General features: G+C 37.2%; 3 protein-coding genes across 3 annotated transcripts; 1 reads left to right on the forward strand and 2 right to left on the reverse strand.

Moving 5' to 3' along the window:
- Positions 1–507: 507 nt before the first annotated feature.
- Positions 508–11,336, forward strand: LOC124634337 (putative thiamine transporter SLC35F3). Its single transcript, XM_047169880.1, has 9 exons — positions 508–1,110; positions 1,413–1,580; positions 1,809–1,974; positions 2,959–3,137; positions 4,035–4,163; positions 5,932–6,121; positions 6,337–6,426; positions 6,503–6,632; positions 7,045–11,336. The coding sequence occupies exons 1-9, from the start codon at positions 787–789 to the stop codon at positions 7,160–7,162; spliced, it is 1,494 nt and encodes a 497-aa protein (XP_047025836.1). The 5' UTR covers positions 508–786; the 3' UTR covers positions 7,163–11,336.
- LOC124634338 (polycomb protein EED-like) lies at positions 11,333–13,937 on the reverse strand. The gene is made up of 7 exons (XM_047169881.1): positions 13,766–13,937; positions 13,463–13,605; positions 13,157–13,328; positions 12,348–12,887; positions 12,118–12,270; positions 11,913–12,029; positions 11,333–11,733 (listed from the first exon to the last, which is right to left on the reverse strand). The coding sequence occupies exons 1-7, from the start codon at positions 13,787–13,789 to the stop codon at positions 11,641–11,643; spliced, it is 1,242 nt and encodes a 413-aa protein (XP_047025837.1). The 5' UTR covers positions 13,790–13,937; the 3' UTR covers positions 11,333–11,640.
- A 322-nt stretch (positions 13,938–14,259) lies between these two features.
- LOC124634733 (transmembrane protease serine 9-like) lies at positions 14,260–25,359 on the reverse strand. The gene is made up of 6 exons (XM_047170394.1): positions 25,149–25,359; positions 22,744–22,903; positions 17,365–17,555; positions 16,837–16,934; positions 16,039–16,201; positions 14,260–14,944 (listed from the first exon to the last, which is right to left on the reverse strand). Exons 1-6 carry the CDS (start codon positions 25,207–25,209, stop codon positions 14,811–14,813), a joined length of 807 nt encoding a protein of 268 aa, XP_047026350.1. The 5' UTR covers positions 25,210–25,359; the 3' UTR covers positions 14,260–14,810.
- Positions 25,360–26,073: the final 714 nt, after the last annotated feature.

Here is a 26,073-nt window from a genome sequence, read left to right on the forward strand (position 1 = left end):
TTCTAGGGCAGTAAATGAGATAAAATGGAGTTTGATACGATTTTACGGTCTCATATTTCATAAAAAGTTATTGTATTAAGCAGTACTGTTCAATTTAGCCAAGCTCCTTCATAATATGAAATGGCTGATCAATCCATAGACAAGTTTTGAAAAGATTTTGATAAAATAAATCTGTTTTAGAAATTGTGAGATTTTTCAAGTTTTATTCAATAAAAAATCAAATTAACATGTATCCATGTGCTTTTGTAATAATTTTGGAGCGTGTAACACCCTATTTTATCTTAGCAATGGCAACTATTTTTTGCTCACCAATCAATGATGAGCTGGGTCTGAGTTGATTTTCTATTCGGCCAATAATAATGCGACTGACATTTTGACATAAATCAAATGTTACCATGTTGAACAATACTGATCTTTCCGGCTTTCCGCGTGAATAATGCTAACTAAATTATGTATTGTCTGTGAAGTTTTATTTCTAATTTGCAACATAAAATGTTGCCAAGTACACAAAACCAATGAAAATCTTTAAAAACAAGAAAAATGAATGAAAATACTGGAGTAAGAAATATTTTCCTGAAAGAAATGGTTTCTTATTTATTTTGCCGGCTGAAATGTTGAGATTGAGGAGTTATACGTGATGTGCCATGTTTTATACTTATTTGTGTAAGATTAAATTGTAAAATGATGGTTTCTAAATTGAATTGTAGCTGTGAATTATTGTGTTTTTGAATTTAAAATGTTTGTGGACGTTTTCCGTGATGTGATTTTGGAAATAAATTAAGCAGAATGGCGCGAGACGGTGACTTGCCAACTATTTTCAACCCTAAGAGAGTGCGCGCTCCTTCTGTGATAATTACGAGCGAGGAAGTGGTAGAGAGTGAACGAGGTGGTGGTGATGGGGATAGGGATCGTCCGAATGGTCCCCCGACGCCGCTGAGTCCTCGGGCGCCTCTGACTCCGCAGGCATCGGTGTGCTCGGCTCCGCCGCTGACTACTCAGCCGTCGCTGCAGCAGGCCTATAGTGAGTCCGCTGCTAGCAGCCAGGATGAGGAGCGGCAGCTGCGTGACAAGAAATGCCCTCGATCTTGTTGCTCAAAATTTGCTAAGAAGGTAAGTTAGGATTTCTCTATGATATAATAAAATATTGCATACTTTTGAACAGTTCTTGCAGAAAATTGCATTATTTTATGGTGGATTATAGAGTTTTCATTCCAGCCAGTTTGTCATACTACTTCACTGTGCTGTTGAATTAACTTGTGTTTTAAGTACAATATCATCATGATACTGTATAGCAAACCACTATTTTAGTATGGGTCAAACGGAAATCATCCCATCAGCTCTAAGACAAATCAAAAATAATTAATTTCTCACATCTTTTACAGAATTTTTCCAATAAAAACTCCTTGTTTCAGATATACTATGGTATTTGTGTAATGCTAACATTGACTGCCAGCTGGGTGACGTCCACCCACTGTATAAAACACATGTACCTCGAGGAATATCCACCAACCACCCATGGCATGGTATACACCACAGAGTCGTCCCCTATGGTCAATAACTTTACTAAGCCACATAACAATGTAAGAAATGTTTTTTAAAGAATTTTTGAGGTATCACATAGCTGTAGTTTACCCTTTAGCTTAGATCTTATAAACTAAATGGATTATGCAAGTTAGGTCAGGTAGAATTTTAACTAGTTTCAATTGGGTTACTGTTTTATCTAAACCTGCTAAAGAAGACCCTGCGTATGAGTTGAGTAGGGCTCTATAAAAAACAAAACACATCTGTATATTTTCCTCTTTTTTCAGCATCTGTACAACGCACCATTCTTTACGGCTTGGTTTTGCACCAACTGGTTGATATTCTTTTACCCACTCTACCTGATAGTAATGCTCATACACAACAAGTGTAAATCTGCCAATGATATTGTGTTTGATGCCTTCAGTGATTTTAAGGAGAAGGGGTTCACTTTTGGTGAGTATAATTCCTGTTCTACCAGCAATAGTTTTCACATGCAGCATCAGAGAAAATAATCAGGGCTTAAAGCAAACAAAATAGATTTCACACACATTTTATTCTTTTGCCAAAATGTAGGGTCTTAAATTTCAAAAAGTTATCCAGATAAGTATTTATTTATGGTTCCAAAAGCCAAAAGCCACATAAGGCAAATTCATGCCAAATATAAATTGCGGTTTTCCGCTTTTTTACTCAGAAGTGCGTCAAAAATGTTTTTCGTGAAAATTAAATAACACGAGAATTCGTGCAAGCGTGGGCTCTATCTATAATACATGATGATGATGTCCTCCTAGCCGATTATCGGCTACGGCGGCTGTTCTCATGTAAGGAGATTAGCCAACTGCGCAGGACATATTATAGTGAACAAGCATTTGCGCAGACACAGGTGCACTCCCTATTCCTTCACTCTCATAGCCCGATGGGACGGCAATCCGACACGACCGGAGAGAGATCAGGCGCAGGACCGACATTTACGTGCTCTCCGATGCACGGGTGTATCAATCACCAACTTCCAGGCTCCGGGCTGCTTTGTGAAAGTCTTCTAAAACCCACAAAGCGATTTCGGCCCGACTCGGGAATCGAACCCGAGACCTCGTGCTCAGCAGCCGCACTTGCGACAACTAGACCAACGAGGCAGTAACAAGTATAATACATATATAGTTACCGGCACGGATATTGAGCTCTCGGCGGAAGAGTGGGTACGCTTTGCGCACTGTACACATAAGGCAATAAACCAATAAATCGCTTCTGCGCAGGTGAAGGTCATGGCTCGATATCCGTGCCGATAACTATACCTATGTAAAAGTGTGATCGAAATCAAAAACTCCTTTTTTATGAAAGTATTCTAGTCTAGATTTGGTAACCCTGCCAAGCATACTTCGGCGAGATTAGTAATTATCCACACAGGGCACGATATAGTAAAAACAATGTTCTCCCAAACAGCACGATTCATAAGCCGATGCGGTCTATTCTGCCTGCTATGGACGGTCACCATCTACATGTACACCTATGCACTGAAGATCTTACTGTCCACTGACGTGATGGCACTGTTCGCCACTAACGTATCATGCATCTACCTTCTCTCGTGGGTCATACTACACGAACAGTTTGTGGGAGTCAGGGTGAGTATTCGAAATAAGGTTTTATATCTTGCGTGTGGCCATCAGGTCCCGTAATAGGTGCGGACTTGAAAATAGCCTTAGATCTCGTTGCGATTGGGTCAAGGACTGAATTACCAGTCAGGGTTTGATTCCCTAAAATTTTGCCATTATTACTGATCTTGTATTAGTTCTGGTAGAAGGCTAGGTATGTTCTGAGAAACATTTTCATGATCTATGCATAGGTCAGGTATAAAGGAAAATGCATAGAGAGAGCAGCTGGCATCAATTCTTCCAAGGGGTATGAATAGCACTAAAAAAACCCTGTTATTTAGGCTATGTTATGTACAGATACAGAGACAGACATTCCTGCACCCGAGCAATTAGTTCTACATAATATTACCCCGGCCCCAAGGCCTCAGGTGTGGTCGCGTGTGTCCGAATTTACTAATGCTCGCTACGGCCGGAAATAGCGCCGTTTTGTTTTTAACTCATACTTTATTTTTATAATCTTGAATCGCAGTCACGAATAGGCCTCAGGGCTCGTGTCGCTCGTTCTCTGACTAGAGGTTAATTGATATCAATTAAGTTTATCACGAAACTTTGAAGTCTACAATTACTGGCAACAAGAAGTTTGAAACAAGTGAAAGGCGACGGTTATTATTTTAAATGTCGCTACTCCAATTTATTTAAGTAGACTTCTAGACTTGCTTCTCTATACTTAAGTATATATATAATTTAGAAATTGTATAATTGATTAGTCCTTTTATGCCAAACAAATGACAGAAACACTTATTGGATATTGGCAGGGCCACAGGTAGAGGTCTTAATATTTAATGCGGGCAAAATTCTCTGAAACACAGTCGATATGTGACGCGATCGAAGTTGTGGACATATCTACAGATTTGTATCGTATTTTAGATCGTAGCCGCGATACTATGCGACACGGGTATCGCTCTCTTGGCGTATATGGATGGCATTACAGGCAGCTCAACTCTTGGGGGCGTGGTCCTAGCTGCCTGTGCGGCCGCTGGCTTCGCTATATTCAGAGTAAGTATGACTTCGCATTATGTTTTACGACTTATCACAGTTTCAGTCTAATCCTGTCTTCCTGAGGGAGTTATTGGCCTTCCAACTATATTTGAAGCTTTCTCAGTGGTTGCGGTGTATAATGAAGATATAGAATACGCATGCGGCATTATTTTCACCTTTACGATTCTTGCAAGGACTTCTTAAATTTTCGGCTGTAGGAATATGCTTTCGTTTCTTTTTGCACCATAGCGAGTTGTAAATGAAGTTAAATGATGGCAAAAGTGTATAAATGGATGTAACCACTACATAAAATAATCCCTTAATCGCATTTGACGTCACGGAATGTAATTTTCTTCTTAGTGGTCTTCAATGCTCTTGTATATGATTAGAGATGGGAAAATAAACAGCTTATTCCGAAAATCTTGAAGATTGTAACTGAAAAACTGTGAGAACTATGCTCATGTTAACTTTTATGAAATTTAGACTACCACCAATAATATGACCCACGAGGCAAGTTTGACTAGCTGTTATCTAATTTTGGTACGAAAGATAGACAAAGTTTTTATAGCTGAGCTGAAATTGTGTAGGATAATAGTTTTTCCGGAAAACTGAAGGCGTTTCTAATTTCAACGTGTGAACAGGCAAACGGATAAAGCAATTTGAAAACTATGTTTTCTTTTATCGAAAGCTCGTGTACTTATCGATGTTTTAAATGTACGGATCGGTCAGAATATTTAATGAGAAAGGAGCGTTAAAGCCTGAGCGCTTGTTCACAAAATGATTAGCAGGTTGCGTGGCCAACAAATCTAATTTTAAGGCGAGGAAGTGGTCAACAATAATTCCATAACCGGCACGCGCATCTAAGGCGCCAAAAGGGGTCGGAGCGTCTGAGCGGGGCGAGGATAACAATACGCGCGCTAGCTTATAACTAAAAGTCGTAAGCGACAAAATGGTTTTGTAATTTTAATATTTAGAAATGATAATTTAATAAAAATTCCTACTACCATTTTAAAGAGTATGTATATACTCAACTACTAAAAAAGTTAAGAGGCTTAAATCGGTCCCGTTTGCCCATAATATGTGAATCTCTTTTTAAAAAGAGGTATGTTTGATATATTTTTCTCTGTTATAAAAGTTACCTAATCATGTTTCTACAACTAACAAAATAAGGCTTATATCATGAACTTTCAGGTAACCAAGTTGTATTTTGATCCGTTTTGTATTTACTGAGAAAAATTGACATCCTTGGCGCCAAAAATTCCAATTCGTCCTCTTAACAATGCTTTATATTATTGTCAAAATATTTCGTGACCACGCCTGTCATTACTCACCAGTAAAGTGAACAAGGACTTTGAAACAGCCCACTTTCACCCAATTGGGAAGTTCAGAAAACACCAACAATCAATCAATTGATATTATTTTTTATGAGCTGTCGAAACGCGATGTCCCCATGGATTTTGTATGAACACACAAAGCCGTGACGTCAAAGAATCAATTGCCTATTTATTGATTTGAAAGCAATTAACAGCCTATTTTTACAGGTCATGCAAAATAAGTGTTAACACGAGTTATATGACCAATTTCACTAGTTACTGATAAATAGACCTCTGTACATACTTAGCCAATCAGGAACTACTTTTGGTTTCAAAAGTCTCGCGTAGCAATATTTGGCAGAAATTACAAGCAGCCTTTATCTGGCAGATAGCATTAACTTACACTTTATTGTTAACCAGTGAAACCGGCCATTAGTATCGTTGTAAATTATTCAAAGGTTATTTGGTTGTAGGTGTTATTCAGGAAGGTAATGGGTGACGTGAACTCTGGTCAGCGAGCCCTCTTCTTCTCGATCCTGGGCATAGTGAACGCTTCGCTGCTGTGGCCGCTGTGCTTAGCGCTGTACCTCACCGGCTCCGAGATGTTGCCGTCACATCGCATGCCCTGGATTTATCTGCTCGTCGCTAGCATTGCGCTGCTTAGTAAGTACCTGTAATTTTTGAAATTCCGCACCTAACATACAAATATTCACAGTTGAGATTTTTGCGGCTGCAGATTTTAAATAGTTAAAACTTTGGACTTATTTATGATTTATTTATGACTGAAGATCAACTGTTTAAAAACGAAGGTAAAATCTACCTGCACGATTTTATTATTATTAGAAGCGATTGAATTGAAGAACGTTTTCTTTTTCCAGTTTTCCACCTGGTATTTCAATTCGGCAATATCATCACGTACAATATATTTGTCTCGCTCGCTCTTATCACTGCGGTTCCCGTATCAGCAGGTACATATTTTAAGCAAATGGTAATGACAAAATATCAGTAAATAATTCTAAAATTAAAAATTTATATTTTCCTTAGCGTTGGATGTCGTGCTATACGGAGTACAATTCGAGGGTATGAACTTGGCTGGACTGATATTGATTGGCGTCGGTTTCTTCTTGGTCATGTTCCCGGACAACTGGCCCGATTACATCATGAGACTATTGAGGTGAGTCATTCAAATCAATCGTAGATTTTGCATAAGTATTGAATTTTAGCATAATCTGACCTTCATCCTATCTATCTTAGTTCGATGACTAAGATGAAATCAATGACATCAGTTCATTATTTTTGTTGAATATGTTTTCGTATGAATCATTCGTCTTTAATTTATTTTTGTCACCACGTGATAGTTTGTGGCGGTCTGCGGAAAATAGATAATTTTATTTGAAGGTGGGAGAATCCCAAAGATACCCAAGACTGATCTTTATGGCGCTTTTCGAGAAGCCTACTATCAGACACTCATCCAAATTGAGAGCTTATAGTAATCACCATATTTTTTGATGATCTGATGAGTAATGGATCTGATCTATCTATTTAACATTTTATAGCCTAGAGCCTATTCCTATTCTTTTAACCAGATGGAGCCGCAGCCGCAAACGCGGCACAAACGGCACGGGCCGCAACCGGGACGCCATGGACTACCGCACGGGCTACATCAGGTCGCACCTGCGCTCGCCGTCCGGCCGCGTCAGGTGACCGCCCGAGCCCTAGCAGCCGCTCCTCGTGGTCGCCTGCGCGCCCGGGTGCTACGAGCTTCAGGTCAGGAAGTCGGTTTGAACCGGTTAGTGCTAGCTCTGTGATGCCAGATCAGGTCTTTGCAAGACCGTGCCAGATCAGGTCTTTGCAAGATTGGGTCTTCTGTCAGATTCGGTCTTTTCTGTAATATATTGTCTCTTTTGCAATGTAGGGTCTTTTTGGTGTCTGTATGGTTAGGTTAAGAATGAATGGTCTTTAAAGTTGAAATCGAAGTAGAGGAGACAGATTGTTATCCATCATTTTGAAGGTCAAAAATTGTGCTGAAAAGTTTTGATCAAAAAGATATGTGCGAGTTGGTTTCTGAAGATCGAGAGTCTTTGTTCTGTTAATGTTTTCAACTTTAAACAACTTTGCTGTGAAATAAACATTATGAAGTTTAAATTTTTTTATTATTCTGGAATCACCTTCGCTTCATATAAAATCTTCATCTTTTGTACCTAAATTGGGGGATTTTAGCAAAGAATAGGCGCGATGTTCAATGCGGTATCCTCATTTCTCTTGGAACATATTAGAAAAAACTATGTTTTCAATCTTTATATTTCTGGTAGTTAAGACCTATTGATTTGGATCGTCTGGCAAACAGAGCTAAGATTAAGCCGCGAGATACATCGATCGATATTACATAAAATGTTTTCGCTTAGTCTAGTGGTTACGTAGATTCGTGTGCGTCTCGGCACGGTAGAATAATCGATTCATAGTTAAGTTTGCGCTAAAAATCATTCATATTTTGCTGGGTTACAATTATTTTATTTTCTAGTCGGGTTATCGCCTTATCGTTTGAGCAAATGCTTTGCCCGACTAGGAAAAAAACATTCGATTTGATAATAAAATTGAATTTTGTGATTTGAAAAAAAAAAGAAAAATACAGCGCAAACTTTTGAAAATAGTTGTTAAAACACATTCCAGCTATATTTCCTGCCCACTGGGCAACCTTAAGCCACTGTCCAAAATGTCCACTATCAATATTCCAATTTAATATTAATATTTATCTTTCAATGTAACATTCTCACTTCTGACTAACACTCCCTAGTACTGATTATCCTAGCAAGTTTTAGTTATAAATACGTAACTCGGCACTCGAAACTATTCTTATCTTATGGTACTTGCATACTTATCTCGGTGTTGTGATCCACCCGTAGAATTAGTGTAGGTTTAGGACCAATTAAAGGTATGAAGAAAGGACGAAAATTGTGTGTATTGTGATAGCAAAAAAATTACAATAGTTTCTAAAATAGATAAAACTCAAATGAAGACTTCATGCTTTCTAGTTTCAATTTTCGATGACAATAATATTATAGAAACTGATAATTATAATAAAGATTGCATAATTAAAGTATTTCGTGGCGAATAAAACTTTATTTCATACCTTTAAAGGTCCTCGGGAATGGCTTCCGAATTTGTATCTTATTACTCGATCTCAAAGAATCTAGTCAAATATTATAGTCAGGGTAAATTTTATAATTAGAAATAACAATAATTTAATATTACTATGAAAGTCGATATGTAGCCGGATCGATGCTAAATCGCTTATAAAAAGGGTATTCGCATGCTATATGCAAATAGGAAATGATATGGGGAATCGTAAAGGTGAACTTTCAAGCATGGACGTATGATGTACGTTTTGAATAAATCTACTGAACAGCCCAACTAGTATATAGCTAAATAAGCAGAATTTTACCAGTTTCTCAAGTTTTATCATCTTTCAAAATATTCTAATTAACATTGTCTTAACTTTTTAGGCTGTTCAGTAGATGGAGAAAGGTGAATTCAATAATCTTTGTCAAATACTCTTCAATCTTACATATTCGTATTGTCGAACACTTTAGTTTAATTGTCACGTTTCCCTGTATTGTATAAGTATTACAACCGCCCCAATGTAGTGTTAACTCATATTATATCGTAGCACTTTATTGAAACTATCATATATAATGGATGTAACGTAGACAAGTAGCCATTAGTATCACGTTGTCCGTTTTCGGAGTTTTATAGATGCGTTACGACGTTTTTTAAGGATTGAAGTTTGAGCTTAGTTGTCGATGGAAGGAGGTTGATTCAACTGTTGTTACTGTAACAGACGTGTACATGTATAATATAAGAGTAAGTTGGAGATTAGAGTCGCGGAGATAATTTTCGCTGAGTTTTGACGCACATTGGCCATCACTAAATTAACCTTTTTAAAATTAATTTCCATAATAGTCGAATGCAGATGCAGTTCTAAAGCAGATCCTGCGTATCCCACTTAGTACTATAGTGACCTCTTGGACACAAGAGCATACGAAGAATTGCGGTTCTTTAGAATGTTTTACCGCCAAAATGCAAAAATCCAAACCTTTACTTGATCTTATATAATACAAGTACGCACGATTGACGCAGATTGGTATATTATGTCGCGGGTATCGATTGCTCGGTGTCGTTCACATGTTACTTTATGACGATAAGCGATAGGACGATTCGTTACGTCTTGCATAACTTATGCCTGACCTAATGACGGAAGCAGGTGACGCTCTCAATTACGCGGTACGTACCTTGAAATTATTTCATGTTTGCACAGTAATTATGTTGAGATAGGCAAGTTGAAGGAGTATGTAGAAGTTCAAGATGGGAATCTGCGTTCATAAACTTTTGATATCGCTGTGAAATTATTTACAATATTAAACAAGACCGTCAAAGTCTTTAGCTTGCAATGCTTGCAAAGTCTTTGACTTCATGACAGTTATCATTGGTTCCGGACAGCATCCTGCTACTTACATTATTGTACCATCTGCTCAACCTTCGCCTAATAAACTTGACACACAAACTGTTACGTGAAATAATCTCAAACGTTGCTTAATTAATACGTAAACAAATAGAAGTGCAAGCACAACTCACTCAGCAGAAAATACTCAGTCAGCTTTACAACGATACCAGAATTTCAGACTACGCAATAATGAATTTTAGTTATTATTGTACGTAACATGTAAACGAGATCCATTAAAAGTTTCTAAACATTGTATTGTACCCATTCAAATGTCATAAAATTAAATACATTATTAAAGTTAAAACAATGTAACACATGATGTTAACCATTGTTTTGAATGGTTTGTTTATAGTTCGTGCCTTTACAAGTTGAAGTGTATGTACCTTTGTTGTTAGTTGTTGGTATTTGTTAGAGTACGCCTCATTGTTTTGTTGTTCGAGATGCCTCATTTGCACTAGGACGAAGGTCGATTTGACCGCTCAAGGTGGAACTAAAGGTTTATCTGTCTGGATTCATTCAACACGTAGAGAAATCTGACTTCATATTCCCGATCTAGTGTAAATAAGACATCGCTTAGTTAATCGTTCAGTATCATTAAAGTTGACTATTAGCATTATGTTCTAATTAATCCAACCTCGATATAAGTTCTATAATACTCATCTAGTGTACTCCTTCTATCTGTACCTTTGCTAAACCTTTTAATGTGTTGTTGTATACCGTCGACGTAGACGTAAGCCGTCGGTTCTGTTCGTTATGATTGTGTGACTGTACCTCGTATCGTCTTAGCTCAATGTCTCTGTTGTGACTGATGTTTTGTACCACGCTTACTGTACATACCTATTTATTTTTATATCGTCTCATTTATTTTAGATAACTATGTAGTTCCGTGATTTGTATTTCAATTAAGTAAAATCTAAATAAATAAAAAGATAAATCAAAAATATAAAATGAAAACTTTTGTAATTTGATGATCTCAATGATTAATGATGTTAAAAATTTTGTACATTGGTTATTGTTTCTACAGTCTTTATTGCTCGTTTTTATTATAAAATTTTAAAGACTGAATTAAATGAAAGTTGACTAAAATTCAATTATGCAGTCATGGATGTTAGTCTAGTGTTAGTTCATAGGTGATACTGATGATAATGTTTAATTCGGTACGTAGAGTACGTAGGGTCTTGTATATCGGTGTCTAGAGTTAGGTAATAACTGATAACTTGTATTTAGGACTCACGTGGTTCGAGTAGTGCAACCTTATGTGTCTAACATTTACCGCGAGTAGTGAACACGAGATAACACCTTGGCCCCTGTGATTCATTTTGTTAATAATTAAACGTAGACGTAATTTGTTGGTCATGAAATAAAATTTGTCATAAAGAAATGTGTTTCATTCATTACCCTCGGAATTGATACAAAGTTTGTATTGATTAAAACGGTAAACAACCAGCAAAAATATTTTTATCGTAACTGCAACGCCATTGCAAAGTTACGTCGTCAGTTCAATCGCGACGTGTCAGGAACGCATTCTCTGAATGGCCGAACTATAACAGTCTTGTTTTATTGTGGTCATCACATTGTATGGAGATACTTAATACAAATAGAAACATTCAATTACAATTAATCTAGTCATACACTTGATGAAGATTCTGTCCAATTAGTTTAGTTACATACACATTTTTGGTCAGACACTGTTTGTGGTGACTCTGTCCCACCGCCAGATGGTGCCGTCGTCACAGCACGTCAGCAGGATCTTACCGTTTCTGGATAACGTCACCTGGGAAACAAAATATACACATGTAACTTCAAGAATTAAGGGGGCTGAAAACTTATGATATGATAAACTGGAAGAAAATCTTGGATAAGTTGTAATCATTGATAATTTTATTGATTTTATGAAGGGGCTTAATAGTTTATCTTGAATTGGTAAATTATAGTTTGAACTTAGTTTTTCACCTGTCTGACAGCGGCAACGCATCTTGGATGCACTAATTGGGAAACCCGGGAGCCTCCCGCCACGTTGCCAAGCTCCCACACCATTGTCTTGCCACATTGATTTCCTAGCGCTATCACCTGTAAAGTACCATATTTATTCAATATTAGACCAGTTCCACTAACTTTAAAATAATGATATGCTTTAAGATATAATATGTGCCCTTACCCTTTGACTATAGTCCACAGCAAACCTAATGAACCATATCTCACATTCTTTGTAGTCAAACCTGTGCACAATAGTCACAGAGTTGTCGCCGGGACGCAGGTCCGCGTCTTCAAGGCGGCCCGGCTTCCAGCATATTATTGCGTTTTCACATGACTGCAGAGAAAATGTACATTAGAAAAGCGGTTACAACTTTACAATAAATTAAGTAAGACATCGACATAAATACTTGCCTTAGATAAAATGAGATCACCCATCCATCTGACACAGTCAACATAATTCCTATGAATATCTCTAGTAGAAAAGTCTGGAAAGTGTTCCTTCAATGAATTGAAAGGCCTCAAAGCTCTATGAGGGTTGAAGCTATAACTTTGTTTTATAGCCTCGTGCATTGACGGCTTGTCCAGGCGCCATAGCTTGAGGGAATGGTCCATTCCACAGGACATAATCCTCTCTCCTTTGAGGTCAAAATCGGCGCTCAGAACTTCGTCTCTATGACCTTCAACGCCACCAAAAATGGCAATGCAGACATCTGTCATGATATTCCAGAGTCGTAAAGCATGGTCCTTGCTGGCTGATAAGAGAAGGTTGGGGTCTCTGGGGTGGAACTTGACCTCATTGATTGCATGGCCATGGCCAATGTAGTGCTTGATGCAAGTCTGTGTAGAAGGTTGGAATACACGGACAATACCACGGGAGCCTGCGACTGCGAGGAGTGGCAGGTTGGTCTCCTCTTCATAGGACCAGGCGCAGGTGTAGAATGTTTCATCAACCTGTAAGACATTTGTAAATACGAGTATAGCTTATAGATTTTGGAAGTGCATATTATTATATTGAGCCTACTGACACACTGCTCACTAATTGTAAAAGGGTTACAAATGTGTATTCTTGTTTTATTAGACACTATGGTTTGGTGTCATACCAATGAATTACTATGATGTGTTGAGATTATCTTCTGCCAAAATGATCCATAGGTTGTTTTTAATTATATTATATATTTGATGACCAAATCTCTTAGTTGAATTTAACTCTGGTAACTTACATCAGGATCAGCATAGCACTGAAGAAACTTGAAGCCCCCCGAGTCAGGACATTCATATATGGACACTCTGTTGCTGCCTACCACTGCAAACACCTGTGGCTGCCCCTCGCCCAGGTGGTGGTTGAATTGACAGCCGAATAGGGGCTGGCCATGGTCTTCTTTGGCACTGCAACTGATTATTTGAAATAGAATTAATTAATGATGGATTGTACCATAGGTCTGTGTAATCAATACTGTCTTTGGAGAAAGATAAAGATATAACTGAGTACAGTTTTCAAATTCTGTGTGAAAAGTAAGACAACTTACTTAAATTTGTATGGCGGCTTAACTTGTTTAGTAGTAGTCTTCTTTTTTCCTCGTCTCCGTTTCTTCACGCGAGAGTTTGTCGGTGTTTCACTGCGTGATGTATTGTCTGTGTTCGAAGTACTTTCAACGCTCGAAGTGTCATCCTAAAATACAGGTTCACATACTGATACAGGACAATGACCGCCAGCACAAAGCCTGTTCAATATTAATAGCTATAAGACGCACGTACACACGACAATCTTTGTGTAATTACAAGTCACATTGACGACACCGTAAACAACATGAAAAAGGGCCCATACTTACGGCTTCATTGTCAGAAAAGTTCATATTAACTACAATATTTATCTAGTTACACTTTCTATAGCTTATTAACACAGTTTTCATACAAACGATCAATTTAAATATCAATTCTTTCTTTGGAAGATCGTTTATCAGCTGACAACTAACAGCATCAGCGTCTTTTACGTCAAATGTCAAATTTTCGCGGGAGCCGAATCATCGCCAATATAGAACGGGATGCGTTCATTGTAAATTACATTTTGTTAAATATGAACTATAGATCTTTTTCTAACATCGAGCTTCAACACAAGAATAGTATTTTCTGTTGTTATAAAGTTGAAAACATATTGATAAACTGAAAATCTGATTGATTCAGAGACGTTTAATAGGTGATGTCTATTTATTATATTAATTGGCATTAAATGATGAAATAAAATGCAATGATTTGTTTTTTTTATAGTCGTGAAATAATAAAATAAATAAATTAAGAGTGTAATAGAAAAAAAAAAATTGTCAAATTATTTATAAGCAATTTTATTACATTTTCATGGAAATCCTAAGTAATTTGTACAAATGACAAAATATCTAAACATTACAATTATGTTAAATTCTTAAACTAATCACAGCCGTTGTAATATTCTATTTATTTAGATAGACCTATTTAATATATATTAATAATACTGATGTTTGCACAAGTCTGAATAGGTACTAAATCATCAACGTATAAGGTAACAGCCAGCTCTGCTATCGATAACAATTTGATGAGCAACACTAGTGCATATACTAATGTCGTACAATTAGAACTATTTAACAATAACGATTCCATCAAACCTATTTAATATAACGCATAGGCGGCCTCAGTTCCAGAAGTTATGAAACGAATGGACTAATTGAACGATTACTCACAGAATGTACCTACATCTACAATGCACGCGTTGATAGTTGACACTTCAACCCTAACCTACTGTTTCTCACTATCCTGAGTTTAGCGTAATTTAAGCGCCCATTGTAATCATAAACTGGGCAAGTACTGAATACTATGTATACGTGTTAATCCTGTCAACCAGTCTTAACCATAAGCAGGAGGTTGGCAAGTGCAAGCGTGGCGGAGCGCCACACGGAGCCAGGGTAGGAAGCGGCCCACACGAGCATAGACTCCAGGGTAGCCTGGCCTGGCGCAGCCACGACCCCATGATACGATTCCTGTGGAACGTGGAAAACTTCAAAATTATGATCAGTCAATAAGAAAGTGAGAGTAGGGTCACAAGATTTAAAGAAATAAGCTTAGCTCTCCATTATAAACTGGATTTAGATATAAAGAAAAACATAGCTCTAGTCTTGACAGTTAAAAAGCGCTCCAGCTATCCTTGGAGGACACTTGAAAGCGTATTCAAAACAACATAAATAACTTCTCTGTCCTATGAGTCATATGTGATACACACCGATTGTCTTACTATTGTGTCTGCTTCGTGGACAGTGAAGTGGTTAAGATTGTCCCTAGAACCCTACCTGGGGTGCTGGAGAACCCCACGGAACTTTATTTTGGATTTTTTAATTAATTATATTCACACAATTTTGCGTTTCAGCGTATTTTATCCTAGTGGTACCCGCTCTAGGCCTATCAGTCGCGCGGAGTTCGCCGCTGCGTGTAGACGTGTGTACTTGTGCTGTGGGGTGCCTGGTCACCCCAGTGTAGGGCAATCGATATTTTATTTGAACATTTATTTAATTTAATAATAGTATTTTTGGAGTAATTTATGCAATCTATGTAACCAGCCCCCCAAGCCAAATGCCATTTTAGGGTTTAGCGACAAGTTCACAAATTCCGACGAACTTTTCTCAAAGAATTGGGAGTTGGGCTAATATATGAGCACTTGGAAAATCGTTTACAAACCCCAAGTTTGAGGAGGGATGTAAAGGAGGTCATTGCAGGTAGGTATCCTGAAAAAAGATGTGCCAGCAGCAAGGGCCATGCCTGATTATCAAAAACAAGGACGCTGTGGAATGTGCCCCAGGAATAAAGACCGGAAATGCAAGAACAGGTGCAATAAGTGCCAAATCCCTATTTGCTTGGAGCACCAAATAAAAGTGTGCCAAAAATATTCTATTTAATAAATGTTATTAATTCTATAAGTTGATTTGTGATCTCAATTGCCTAAGAAATAAATATGATTATAAAACATTTCAACCGTATTTTATTTTCCAAAAATAATCACATTTTTACTTTGGGGTACTCGAGTACCCCCTGTAGGAAAATAGGATGGTAAAATAGGTGTAGGGTCTTTACAAAAACTCACCGACTAGCGTGAAATAAGGTTGTGACACAAGCAGGGGGCCGCCAGAGTCACCGGTGCAGGCGTCTCGGTCAGGTGCGTTTGCGCACAACATGCGCGGAGTCACTTTCCTGCGACCGTAGCCTGCGCCTGAGCATTCTTCTTGTGCCCAAATCTGGACTGCAGCCTGGACAACAGTATATGATTATTTTATCGAAGGAAGAAGGATCTGTAAAATATTCAATTTCAAAAAGTAGGTTGATAGGTGTTGAGATAAAGGCTTTTATTAGTTTTACATCGAGGTTTTAAACGAGGATGATATCACCTCTCAACGGTTGCTGCACTTACTATTTATGTTCCAACTTAAGTTGAATTCTAATGACTAACCCAATCCAGAGTAACATAATTTTAAAACTGTTATTCACAACAAAACACATTAAAAATATAGCAAAATAAACGTAACTTCACTAACGATGAAGTTACAATACGCACGCGATCCGAATATGACAGGATCCATTAAAATCAGGAAGTGCTCTTTTTTTTTTTTTTTTTTTCCGACGTCAAAAATCATCAAATGACCCCTCCCGCTGTGGGTTAGCAGCTGTGAGGGAGTGTCAGACTCTTACTGACTAAAAACCGTCGTGTTCCGTCATAGGCCTTTTATGTACCAGGGCCGCGGTATCTCTTTCGAACAACCCGCAGCCCATCAGGAAGTGCTCTTACTACTACTTATAATTAGATTCTTGTCGTGTCATAACATTGTAATGCTAGTTATGATCGTCTAGAGATCGTGTCACGTACGGATCGCGTTCACTTCCTTACTTTCACAGGTATGTTGGATGCAGGGCCCTTTTCGACGGTGCTGCCCCAACCGGTAACTATTGCTTCCTCCCCTTCAAGACCGTTTAGGTCTTCGGCATCTGAAATGTTATATTTTTTTTTGATGATATCTACTTTTTAGGTTTTTAATTATAGGTATTATACGCAGGTAGAAAAAAAAAAACAAAAAGTGAATTTAATGTTTCTCAGTAATTTAATAATGGCGCTACTAGATTGCCAAAAAAAAATTCTAACACAACTGTAGCTATGATAGCTCAGGAAATGATTAAAGTCGCTATGCAACCTATTTAATTTAATTAGAAATTTATTTATATCTGGCTATTTATTTAGAAAAAATAATCGAATGCTATTAAAGTCCAAGAAAAAGAAATTGAATTATTTTTAATTTTTGACATATTTTATGTCATCTATCCATTTTTTTTCTGCCTTTCAGCCAGCGTTAAAATTATTTCGATTTGTAACAAGAAGTTTTAAATATTTATTTTTATAAAATGTTCAAAAATATCTTACCGGGAAGGCAAGCAGGTCTAAATAGATTATCTGGTATCGGATCAGCAAGTCTTAGAACAGCTATATCATAATCGTATGTATATCTGTTGAAGTCTGGATGTTGTACCACATGGATGACTTCGAACCCATCGGACCTGGAGTTGTTCACATCATATTCACCCACGAGGACCGAGAGACGGGATGCTTCAATCCTGCAAGTTAAAATAAACCATCGTTACAAAAATATAATCGTAATTGAAGGGCAATAAGAGCATTGATGGCTTATTAGCGGGCTTTGAACGGCTTGAACCGCTACATTTAATTAAAGAGCAATACGATTAGAATATTCATGCGAACATTCAGAGCATTGAACATTTATGAAGCGGGCATCAAAATAAATTGCTGATTATAGCAATAACTGAATTATATTTAAACATTTCGATATTAACAGTACAAGTTCAATACAGTTATTATAAAAATATAAAGTCAATATTTATTTGACTACAAAAGGAGCAATTAAACGACATTTATAGCCAATAAACGTACGATGTTATCTCTACGACTGTAAAAGTTCACGCTTCATTTAAAATATTTTCATTTGAGCATATCTCGTTAAACTGTCGATTAATATTCAGCACACATCGTTAAGTAATGCGAAACAATTGATTCGCGACACTACGTGGCTATTGGAGAGGACAAAAGGATCGCGAGCGCATCCAATGCGACCTTAACCTCATTGCTGTGATGTAACTTTACGGCTGCATACATCATATTCCTTTGCCTACCAGTTATAGTAAAACTTATAAATATTTATTTGATTTTTTTTTCACAGTTTTGTTTTCGTAACTTTTTTATTGGGCGGTGAAGACTATTTTTATCGAGATAATAAAATTATAAATGAATGTTCAAATGAAACATTAATACAAAAACGATCAATACAAACTTGTACAATATTAAAAGGAAAAAACAAAATGATATGGTGGCCGAGTGTCTTCCCAATCTTACCAATTAAATACTAAGTTTGATATACATATTTCGATCGCTAATCGATAATTCTAAAGGCCCATGTCGTCCGTAGGCCATGCAACGCCAAGGTGACCGCATTATCTAACATTGGCCTCCATACTCTCATGCAAATATTTCAGGTCGTGGCCGGTAATCAGTCATAGGTAGAAATAAATAGGTTTTATTTGTTTTCAAGCCAACGCACGTATCGATGGATAGTTTTCTAACATGGCAACACAGCGGACATGACTCATGAGGAATATCCCTCTGGCATTTTAAATTTCAAAATGTGATTGATTGTGATATGGATGTTTACCGTATATAACTATACCAAGATATTAAAAAGTCTTTTACGGCAGGTAATTCAAACATTGGTAAGGTTTTAGGACGCTTCATTTAGGTAGGCACCTATACAGATTTTTTCCAAGGCCCAACCGGCGTATTTTATTATGTAAATACGTTAGGTAGTAAGCTTTAAACAAACTACAATTTCGTGAGTTTCTCTTAAGAAAGGCAAACAATTAACATGCTCTTTGAACCAATTAGGGTTAATGCTCATTTGCTGAGGATATAATATTAACAACAAACATTTTGTAAGGTTTGCTAATAAAGGGTCTTTACGTAACTGTAAGAAAGTGTGTCGGAACCGATAAAGGTCACATGTAGGTATTGTTTTTGGGACCTTAAGGGCACGTATTTGTACAAGTTATGTAAATCAATATTGCAGCAAAGGTTTAAACGACCCTTTTTGACTTAAGGCGAGGAATTGGTCAACAATAATTCCATAACCGGCACGCGCATCTAAGGCGCCAAAAGGGGTCGGAGCGTCTGAGCGGGGCGAGGATAACAATACGCGCGCTAGCTTATAACTAAAAGTCGTAAGCGACAAAATGGTTTTGTAATTTTAATATTTAGAAATGATAATTTAATAAAAATTCCTACTACCATTTTAAAGAGTATGTATATACTCAACTACTAAAAAAGTTAAGAGGCTTAAATCGGTCCCGTTTGCCCATAATATGTGAATCTCTTTTTAAAAAGAGGTATGTTTGATATATTTTTCTCTGTTATAAAAGTTACCTAATCATGTTTCTACAACTAACAAAATAAGGCTTATATCATGAACTTTCAGGTAACCAAGTTGTATTTTGATCCGTTTTGTATTTACTGAGAAAAATTGACATCCTTGGCGCCAAAAATTCCAATTCGTCCTCTTAAGAAAGTTTAAGGTGCCGTATCAACATCGCTCGGAAATGCTTTTGTTCAAGTCTTCATCTATCTCTATCAGTTGCAATTTTGGTAATTATTTACGTTCATAGAGAAAAATACTGACAGAGCTGAGAACAAATTACCTATACTGTGCCTATATGTAGGTTAAGTACGTACGCGATTTTCGTCATTTCAAGATTTTCGAAAATCGAATAAGACAGCAAGAAGTGGCACTCGCAATAAAAATGTGTAAGTAACAAATTGGCATAAATAAAAACGCTTGAGCGGTTGCAACAGTATTTTATTACCTTCTCCCAGTTAATGTAAGGAAAGCAGTAAGGCTTTGAGGGTCAAATGCGAAGACATAAAACATATCCTAAAGCCAACGTACGATGCATATAACATGTATGTAGGTAAGTTCATGACACACGCTCGTTTTCAGATCCGAACAGTTATCTTGATTGCTTGGAATTAATTAAAACATCACTAAAACCAAAGTCCGTGAAAAGTTTTAACTAAATGCATTGCATTCTATATGTAACTGTTTCTGCCATTCCGGAAAAGGGGACATGGTTCTGTACGATCATGAGGAGTTTAAAACATGCACGTTATTTGCATTTTATGATAAAAAGTATTCAGGGAGTATTATGTTTTAAATGGTATCCTTCTTGAATGTTTTTCTCGCAAGTCTTACAACAGAAGCTGCGTCAAACGTACTTTGTTTAACACAACCCTTCGCTGCCTACAGTGTACGAAGTCATTTGATGATGCCACTTAAAAAAGGCGTACCCAAGTATAGTTTAAAAAAATGAAATAAGGGCCTAACAAATTGTTGAAAATTACAGTTCCCTGAACCCACCAACCCGAACGTTAAAAGTTGAGTGCTTGTAGAAACGTTGAATCAGTTTATCCAAACGAATCCAATCCTTAAGCAGGGCTCACTCATCATAAAATATGACGAACGGTTGGGGCATTGAAACGAATTTATAAATAACCTCTAATTTATTTGAATAACGGATATGTCTTCCTTTTAACTCGCGAAAGCAATTAGCTTTTATTTGCAATAACGGTTAATATCCTTAAATTATAGCACATTGTCATGTGCACAATAATTTACATAATGTTGTTACATTCGGGAACGGGTTTGGTCCTAATTATGTTGTCCCTTGCGGAACCCTCGGGACATGCCGTCGCCGATGTACCGGTTTCCAACAAAATTGTTCGTGGTTAGCAGGAGAACTTTCTTGTTCCTCGATTTTATTAAGTTTATGTACTTAGTCAAAAATAATTACCTATGCATTACTAATTACTTACAATCGTGCAAAAAACATACTACATAAAGGATTTCATGATACTCGCTCGACAGACTCATTTTGTAATTCGCATCTATAACATCAAAGCAAAACGTGAGGTCAAAATTAAAAATTATAGTCGAGACATTCATGTATGATCCATGAATCATAATTTCATATCAAGATGGCACCGATTAATTTACTTTTTAGGGTGAATGAAAGTGACTTTTTCTTTCGTATTAGTCATGTTAACAGTTAGACAAAATTAGGTTCCGATGGATGGTTGTTCAAGGCAAATGTTTTCGTATTGTGCGTAATGACTAGACACCTCTGCTAGTAGAAAATTATAAAACTTGACCTCATGAGTAGTTGAATGGAGCTGTCAAGCACCCACAATGACTTCCGACAGGTGCCTGGCATTCACAAGTCTTTGATTACAAACTCTTTGATGACAAGAGTACCTATTGAAGTCTCCATTTGAGTCAATAATCCACTTTCACCAATTACTGCTCACCTACATAAACTATTGTTTGTAGATAGTCCAAAGCAACGGAACTATAAAATCATTATTATCGTTTAAGATATTTATGTCAATAGTGTGACTAATGATTAGATTCGCACGTGTAAATTGATATTATAGAAAGGCGTATCTCAATAAATCATATAGTGGGCCATCAGAGATTCTCGAGGCGTTAATGATCGGTGTGGGCTAAACTGTTGGGTCGTTGATGGGTTACTGAATGAATATGACATTTGACCTTCTTTTTGGTGTCGGAGAAATGGCACAAAAAAAACGAAACTTTGTAGGTTGACCGTGTTCTTTGAGAGAATTGCAGCAGTAGACCTACAAAGAAGCTATTATTATAATTCAAAGAACCTAATAAAATGGCACCAGACAACAAACCGAATCTAATAAAGACTTCTTATTTTATTCTGAATTATTATCTACATTCGATTTCCACTTTTTCGGGTGGCTTTCTCACTTCCAAACATGGTGTGAACAAAACGGTATCATACCAAAATGTGAAGTAAATTTTAGAGAGCATAAAATGCATGAATGTAAACAGTATGATTGTAACACCTTATAAGGATTTGGCGAAAGGTCAAGATTGATATCTGATTTGGCTTCTGGTTTTGGTAACACGATATTTTAATATCTACATATTGATCTTTAGGAGTTGTTAAGAAACTTCAACGTTCCTGTCGCAACTGATATGTTAATGGATGCAGTCTTGTGTGTAGGATGAGAATATTGTATGTTGTGCAAAGTGTACCTTTCAAGAGCTAAGAGATTTTTTATTGTTGTCTTGATTTAACTTTTTCAATGTATGAGATGAGAACAGCCTGTTCTATGCTCTGTATGAGAAATGAGAAGAGGACTGTGCCCTCCACTGGGACAGTAAAAAGCACAATGATGATATGGATTACGAAAATCCATACAAATCTGCATGGATATCACTGTCTCTATTTGTTGTTGATGCCGGCCTCGAACTAGCTCTGTTTTGAATGATAAGCCACGTGTTACGTACATTTCGTTACGAGGTCAAAGTCATACTTGCCATCAAGGTTATGGGACCTTGCCTGTTAAAACTGTGATATGCGAAAATTGCAAACGGTGAAGTATCGGATTTATTTTGATGTCAAGTGTTTTCTTTACCTTTGTAAATAAGGAAACAAACAAATGAAGAGTTTGTTATTTTTTGACAGTCTCTTGTTTTGAAAATATTGAATTTCGTAGAATTTTATTATGCGCTTCAGAAATATAAGTTGGGTATTTAAAAAGCAACGATAATGACACAAAACTTTAAAACATTATTTTGTCTACAGTTCGTTATCCAGGACATTTCCAAAAAGCCATTTGGAAGAAAGTTCTATAGAGGTTCAACCAACTTACCCGTGCACACAATGAGTGGCGGTGATGAGATGGTCTCTGGCCACTACAGTGGCTCCACAGATGACCTTTCCGTCTCTCTTGAGGGCAGCTAGCCAGGGGAACTCGCCAGGAGTCACTGATTCACCTCCCACGACTCGGGCGCCCCGAGCCACCCCACATGCTGTTAACAGAAATATGTAGTATGTTTAAACGTGAGCAAATTAATATAAGGGAATGGAAAATTCGAAAATCATGGAGCAGAAGATAACTACTCGACGCCTGAGCTTTTGAAAAGAAATGGTTTGCCTGTCCAATATGGATAGCAAGGTCACGTTTAAAACTTGCTCGATTCCTCAAAATGATTGCACAAAGTAAGGGTCTGAAACACATGTTTTCCTAAGTTGGGGTAGTATTCTTTCCAAATAAAAATAAATAGTTTTAAAGAGGAAATTATACAAAGATAGTACATAAATGAACGACAAAAATTTCCAATTCCAATTCTTCCAAAAATAAATGAATAGTTTTAAAGAGGAACTTATAAATGAACGACATGCAATAGTTTTTTCCAAATAAACGAAAGGTTTTAAGTACTAAATTGCCAGATCACAAAGCGTCGTTTTGCGTTCTATCGGTGGCATTTTATTTGCAAGAGCACCGATGCACTTTCTTATCGCCTTTCAAGTTTTCGTGTATTATGTAATGTTTTTCATTGAGAACTTTGGACCTCCTATATAGGCAAACTAGTTCATGTTTAAATGATTTATATTTTAGATATTTATAATTTGTCTTGATTAGCAATTAGGTATTTCCAGCCATTACACATTTACTATCACTTACCTGTCGAAAATAAGTTTAACGGGGTTTTTCTAACGCATTACATAAATCAGTTTGGTAAATAAGTATATTGTGGTGTACTTTTTTCCTGTCTATTATTTTTCCGGAGAAAAGAGGGTCAAGTCCTCGTCGGTGGGACATGTCAAGTGGTAGTCCATTACCCAACTTATTGTTATGAACACACAAAAGTGGTAACCTGATCCACGCTGATATTGACCTGGTGACATTATCCGAATTTTCGAAAGGCTTTGTTGAGTTGTGCATTTTTTGCATCGTGTTTTGTTTAGGTTTACCATACATAAGGTAGATTTCAGTAGCTCGTGCTGTTACTGAAATGCCTTTTCCATTCTGATGAAATGAAGTAACTTTCATTAAATCTTTTACTGTTCTTTGTGCCTTATCTATAGGTAAGGTCGGTATTGCAGTCCCGAAGTAATGAATCTTATGGAGCAAGGACCTCTACCATAGCGACCATGGTGCATGGGATCTATTCTATTTTTAAATTACTCCGGAACATACCATACCTTATATAATTTTGAAAATTTTCATTTGGAGCTGACGCAACATGTAAAGAATCTGACCAAAAGAGAAATTTCTTTAATTTTATTTAAGCACTATTCAAAAGATAATTCTTCAATATTTAATAATAAACATGTAGGTAGATATGAATAAATATAATTAACATGCGCGACTGAAATCTAATGTAGTAGAGTAGAGACCATGTACGCAACGTTTGAGCAAAGTTCATTAGCATATTAGAGAACGCAATGTTAGTAAACAAACATTCGCGCCAAAATGATCTTGTTTTATAGAGCTGCACTAGTATGCAGTAATGAGTAAGACACATATATTTTAACACTACATGTACATTTTTTGTAACTGCACAAGTATTTCATAATGTGCAGTCGCGAACTGGGTCGCGAATTGCGATCAAAATACGATAAAGATAAGCCTTTTCCTTCACGCCATTTGTATTAACGTTATGTTCGAATACCAAGAGGCTTTTAACATGTGTTAAAAGTTAAATTGTGTTCAGGATGTAATTGTTAATCAGTAACAGACAATAAATTCGTTATTTCGATGAAGCTCTCTACACATCCGGGGCTCTTAACATACTTGTGAAGATATCTCAGAGGTTTTATCTCCACAAGCTCATATGCGAATGAGCATCGTCAGTAAGTGGCCACACTCTCTAAAAGCACTTCAAACTATTAGCACTTACTTTATGACATAACCAAAACTGAAGTAATGCCTATTGAATAAGAGATTAGAAATTAAAATTTGTGTAAGAACATCTTAATGTCACAGCAAATATTTTTGAACGTGTATTGTGGTTGCCGTTTCGTAATCAGCTCCATTGATTGAAGATGGACACAAAATATATTTTCACTTACCAACATTTTACAGATATTATAATTAATTAGCAAAATAACACTTATTGCTTTGTGAAAAGAAACTCGGAACTAATTTGGTGAAAATATTCAATGTCCATTTTTGGGGAAATTCTTATAGAAAATGCACTTCACTAAACACAAAAAATGAAAATCTGCTGAAAGGCTCCTGTAGTCGAAAATAATAGTTAGGGCACTCACTGCAGGGCCTGCATGCGGCGGCTGCGGCTACGGCCGCGAGGAAGCAGAGGACGCGAAACATGTCTGACGGAGTCACAGCCCACTCTATAGTCAGGGGGAGACGCCGGCCCAGCTATTATAGGCCGTGGGCGGCGCCTCCGATAAGGCCTCGGGGCCAGTGTGACAGACCAGATCAGGCCAAGTTCACGGCAACGCGACGACTGAGCGAGTGACGGTGGCGGCCGCGTCACCCCACTCGCGCCGTGCCCGCTCGGGGATTGTGGAAGGACTAGCGGATTAGATAATGACCTTGAAGCGATAGACTTGATTGAGCAACCCGTTGCAGCTTCTTTGATTGATACTCCTGATTTGTTCTACTTTTGAAAGTATTATGCGTTGCGTTTGCTATCTCGCGAGCAAAGTCATACAGTCATATATGCAACGCGTTTTGTACGCGAGAGGTACTCTATAGAGTGGATTTTCAATTGACGAATTATATATGTATATATGTATACATTTCCACGTTATTTAGAATTTAATATTTAGCAAATTATGTACAACTTTCTTGGATTGACTTAGATGAAATCAAAAGCTCTACTGGCTGGAGATCTTGTTAAATCGATCTCTTGAATTAACGAATACTGTCCACTGCAATCGAATGTGTTGGTGCGACTTAGTATTCATCATCTTGCACACACGGCCAAGAGGCAAGCCCCCTACTTAAAGATGCATAAATACAATAAAAAGCTCACCATTCACGTGCGACCGGTAGCGGAAAATCAAGTTCCGTAATTAGTTACGTCACATTATTACTTGGTAGAGCTGTATGTTGTCATTAATTAATAGGGACACACCCTTAAAAGAACACGGGTCCCGTTGCATTCCTTATAAGAGTGCATAATAATGAATGGGATCGCTTTCACGTTCAATTAGTTTAATTGATCAC

Source organism: Helicoverpa zea, chromosome 11 (genome assembly GCF_022581195.2).
Source record: "Helicoverpa zea isolate HzStark_Cry1AcR chromosome 11, ilHelZeax1.1, whole genome shotgun sequence".
NCBI classification, from domain to species: Eukaryota; Metazoa; Arthropoda; class Insecta; order Lepidoptera; family Noctuidae; genus Helicoverpa; species Helicoverpa zea.

Excerpts from the sequence above, each read along its gene's own strand:
- LOC124634733 (XM_047170394.1), bottom strand. The coding sequence starts at position 25,209 with ATGTTTCGCGTCCTCTGCTTCCTCGCGGCCGTAGCCGCAGCCGCCGCA. Across the intron at positions 16,935-17,364 it reads TAGACCTGCTTGCCTTCCCG|ATGCCGAAGACCTAAACGGT; the intron begins GTAAGATATTTT and ends ATAACATTTCAG. Across the intron at positions 16,202-16,836 it reads CATCCAACATACCTGTGAAA|GCTGCAGTCCAGATTTGGGC; the intron begins GTAAGGAAGTGA and ends ACTGTTGTCCAG.
- LOC124634338 (XM_047169881.1), bottom strand. The coding sequence starts at position 13,789 with ATGAACTTTTCTGACAATGAAGCC. Across the intron at positions 12,271-12,347 it reads GTGATCTCATTTTATCTAAG|TCATGTGAAAACGCAATAAT; the intron begins GCAAGTATTTAT and ends TTTTCTCTGCAG. Across the intron at positions 12,030-12,117 it reads CTGTGGACTATAGTCAAAGG|GTGATAGCGCTAGGAAATCA; the intron begins GTAAGGGCACAT and ends GGTACTTTACAG.
- LOC124634337 (XM_047169880.1), top strand. The coding sequence starts at position 787 with ATGGCGCGAGACGGTGACTTGCCAACTATTTTCAACCCTAAGAGAGTG. Across the intron at positions 1,111-1,412 it reads GCTCAAAATTTGCTAAGAAG|ATATACTATGGTATTTGTGT; the intron begins GTAAGTTAGGAT and ends TCCTTGTTTCAG. Across the intron at positions 1,975-2,958 it reads GGAGAAGGGGTTCACTTTTG|CACGATTCATAAGCCGATGC; the intron begins GTGAGTATAATT and ends TCTCCCAAACAG.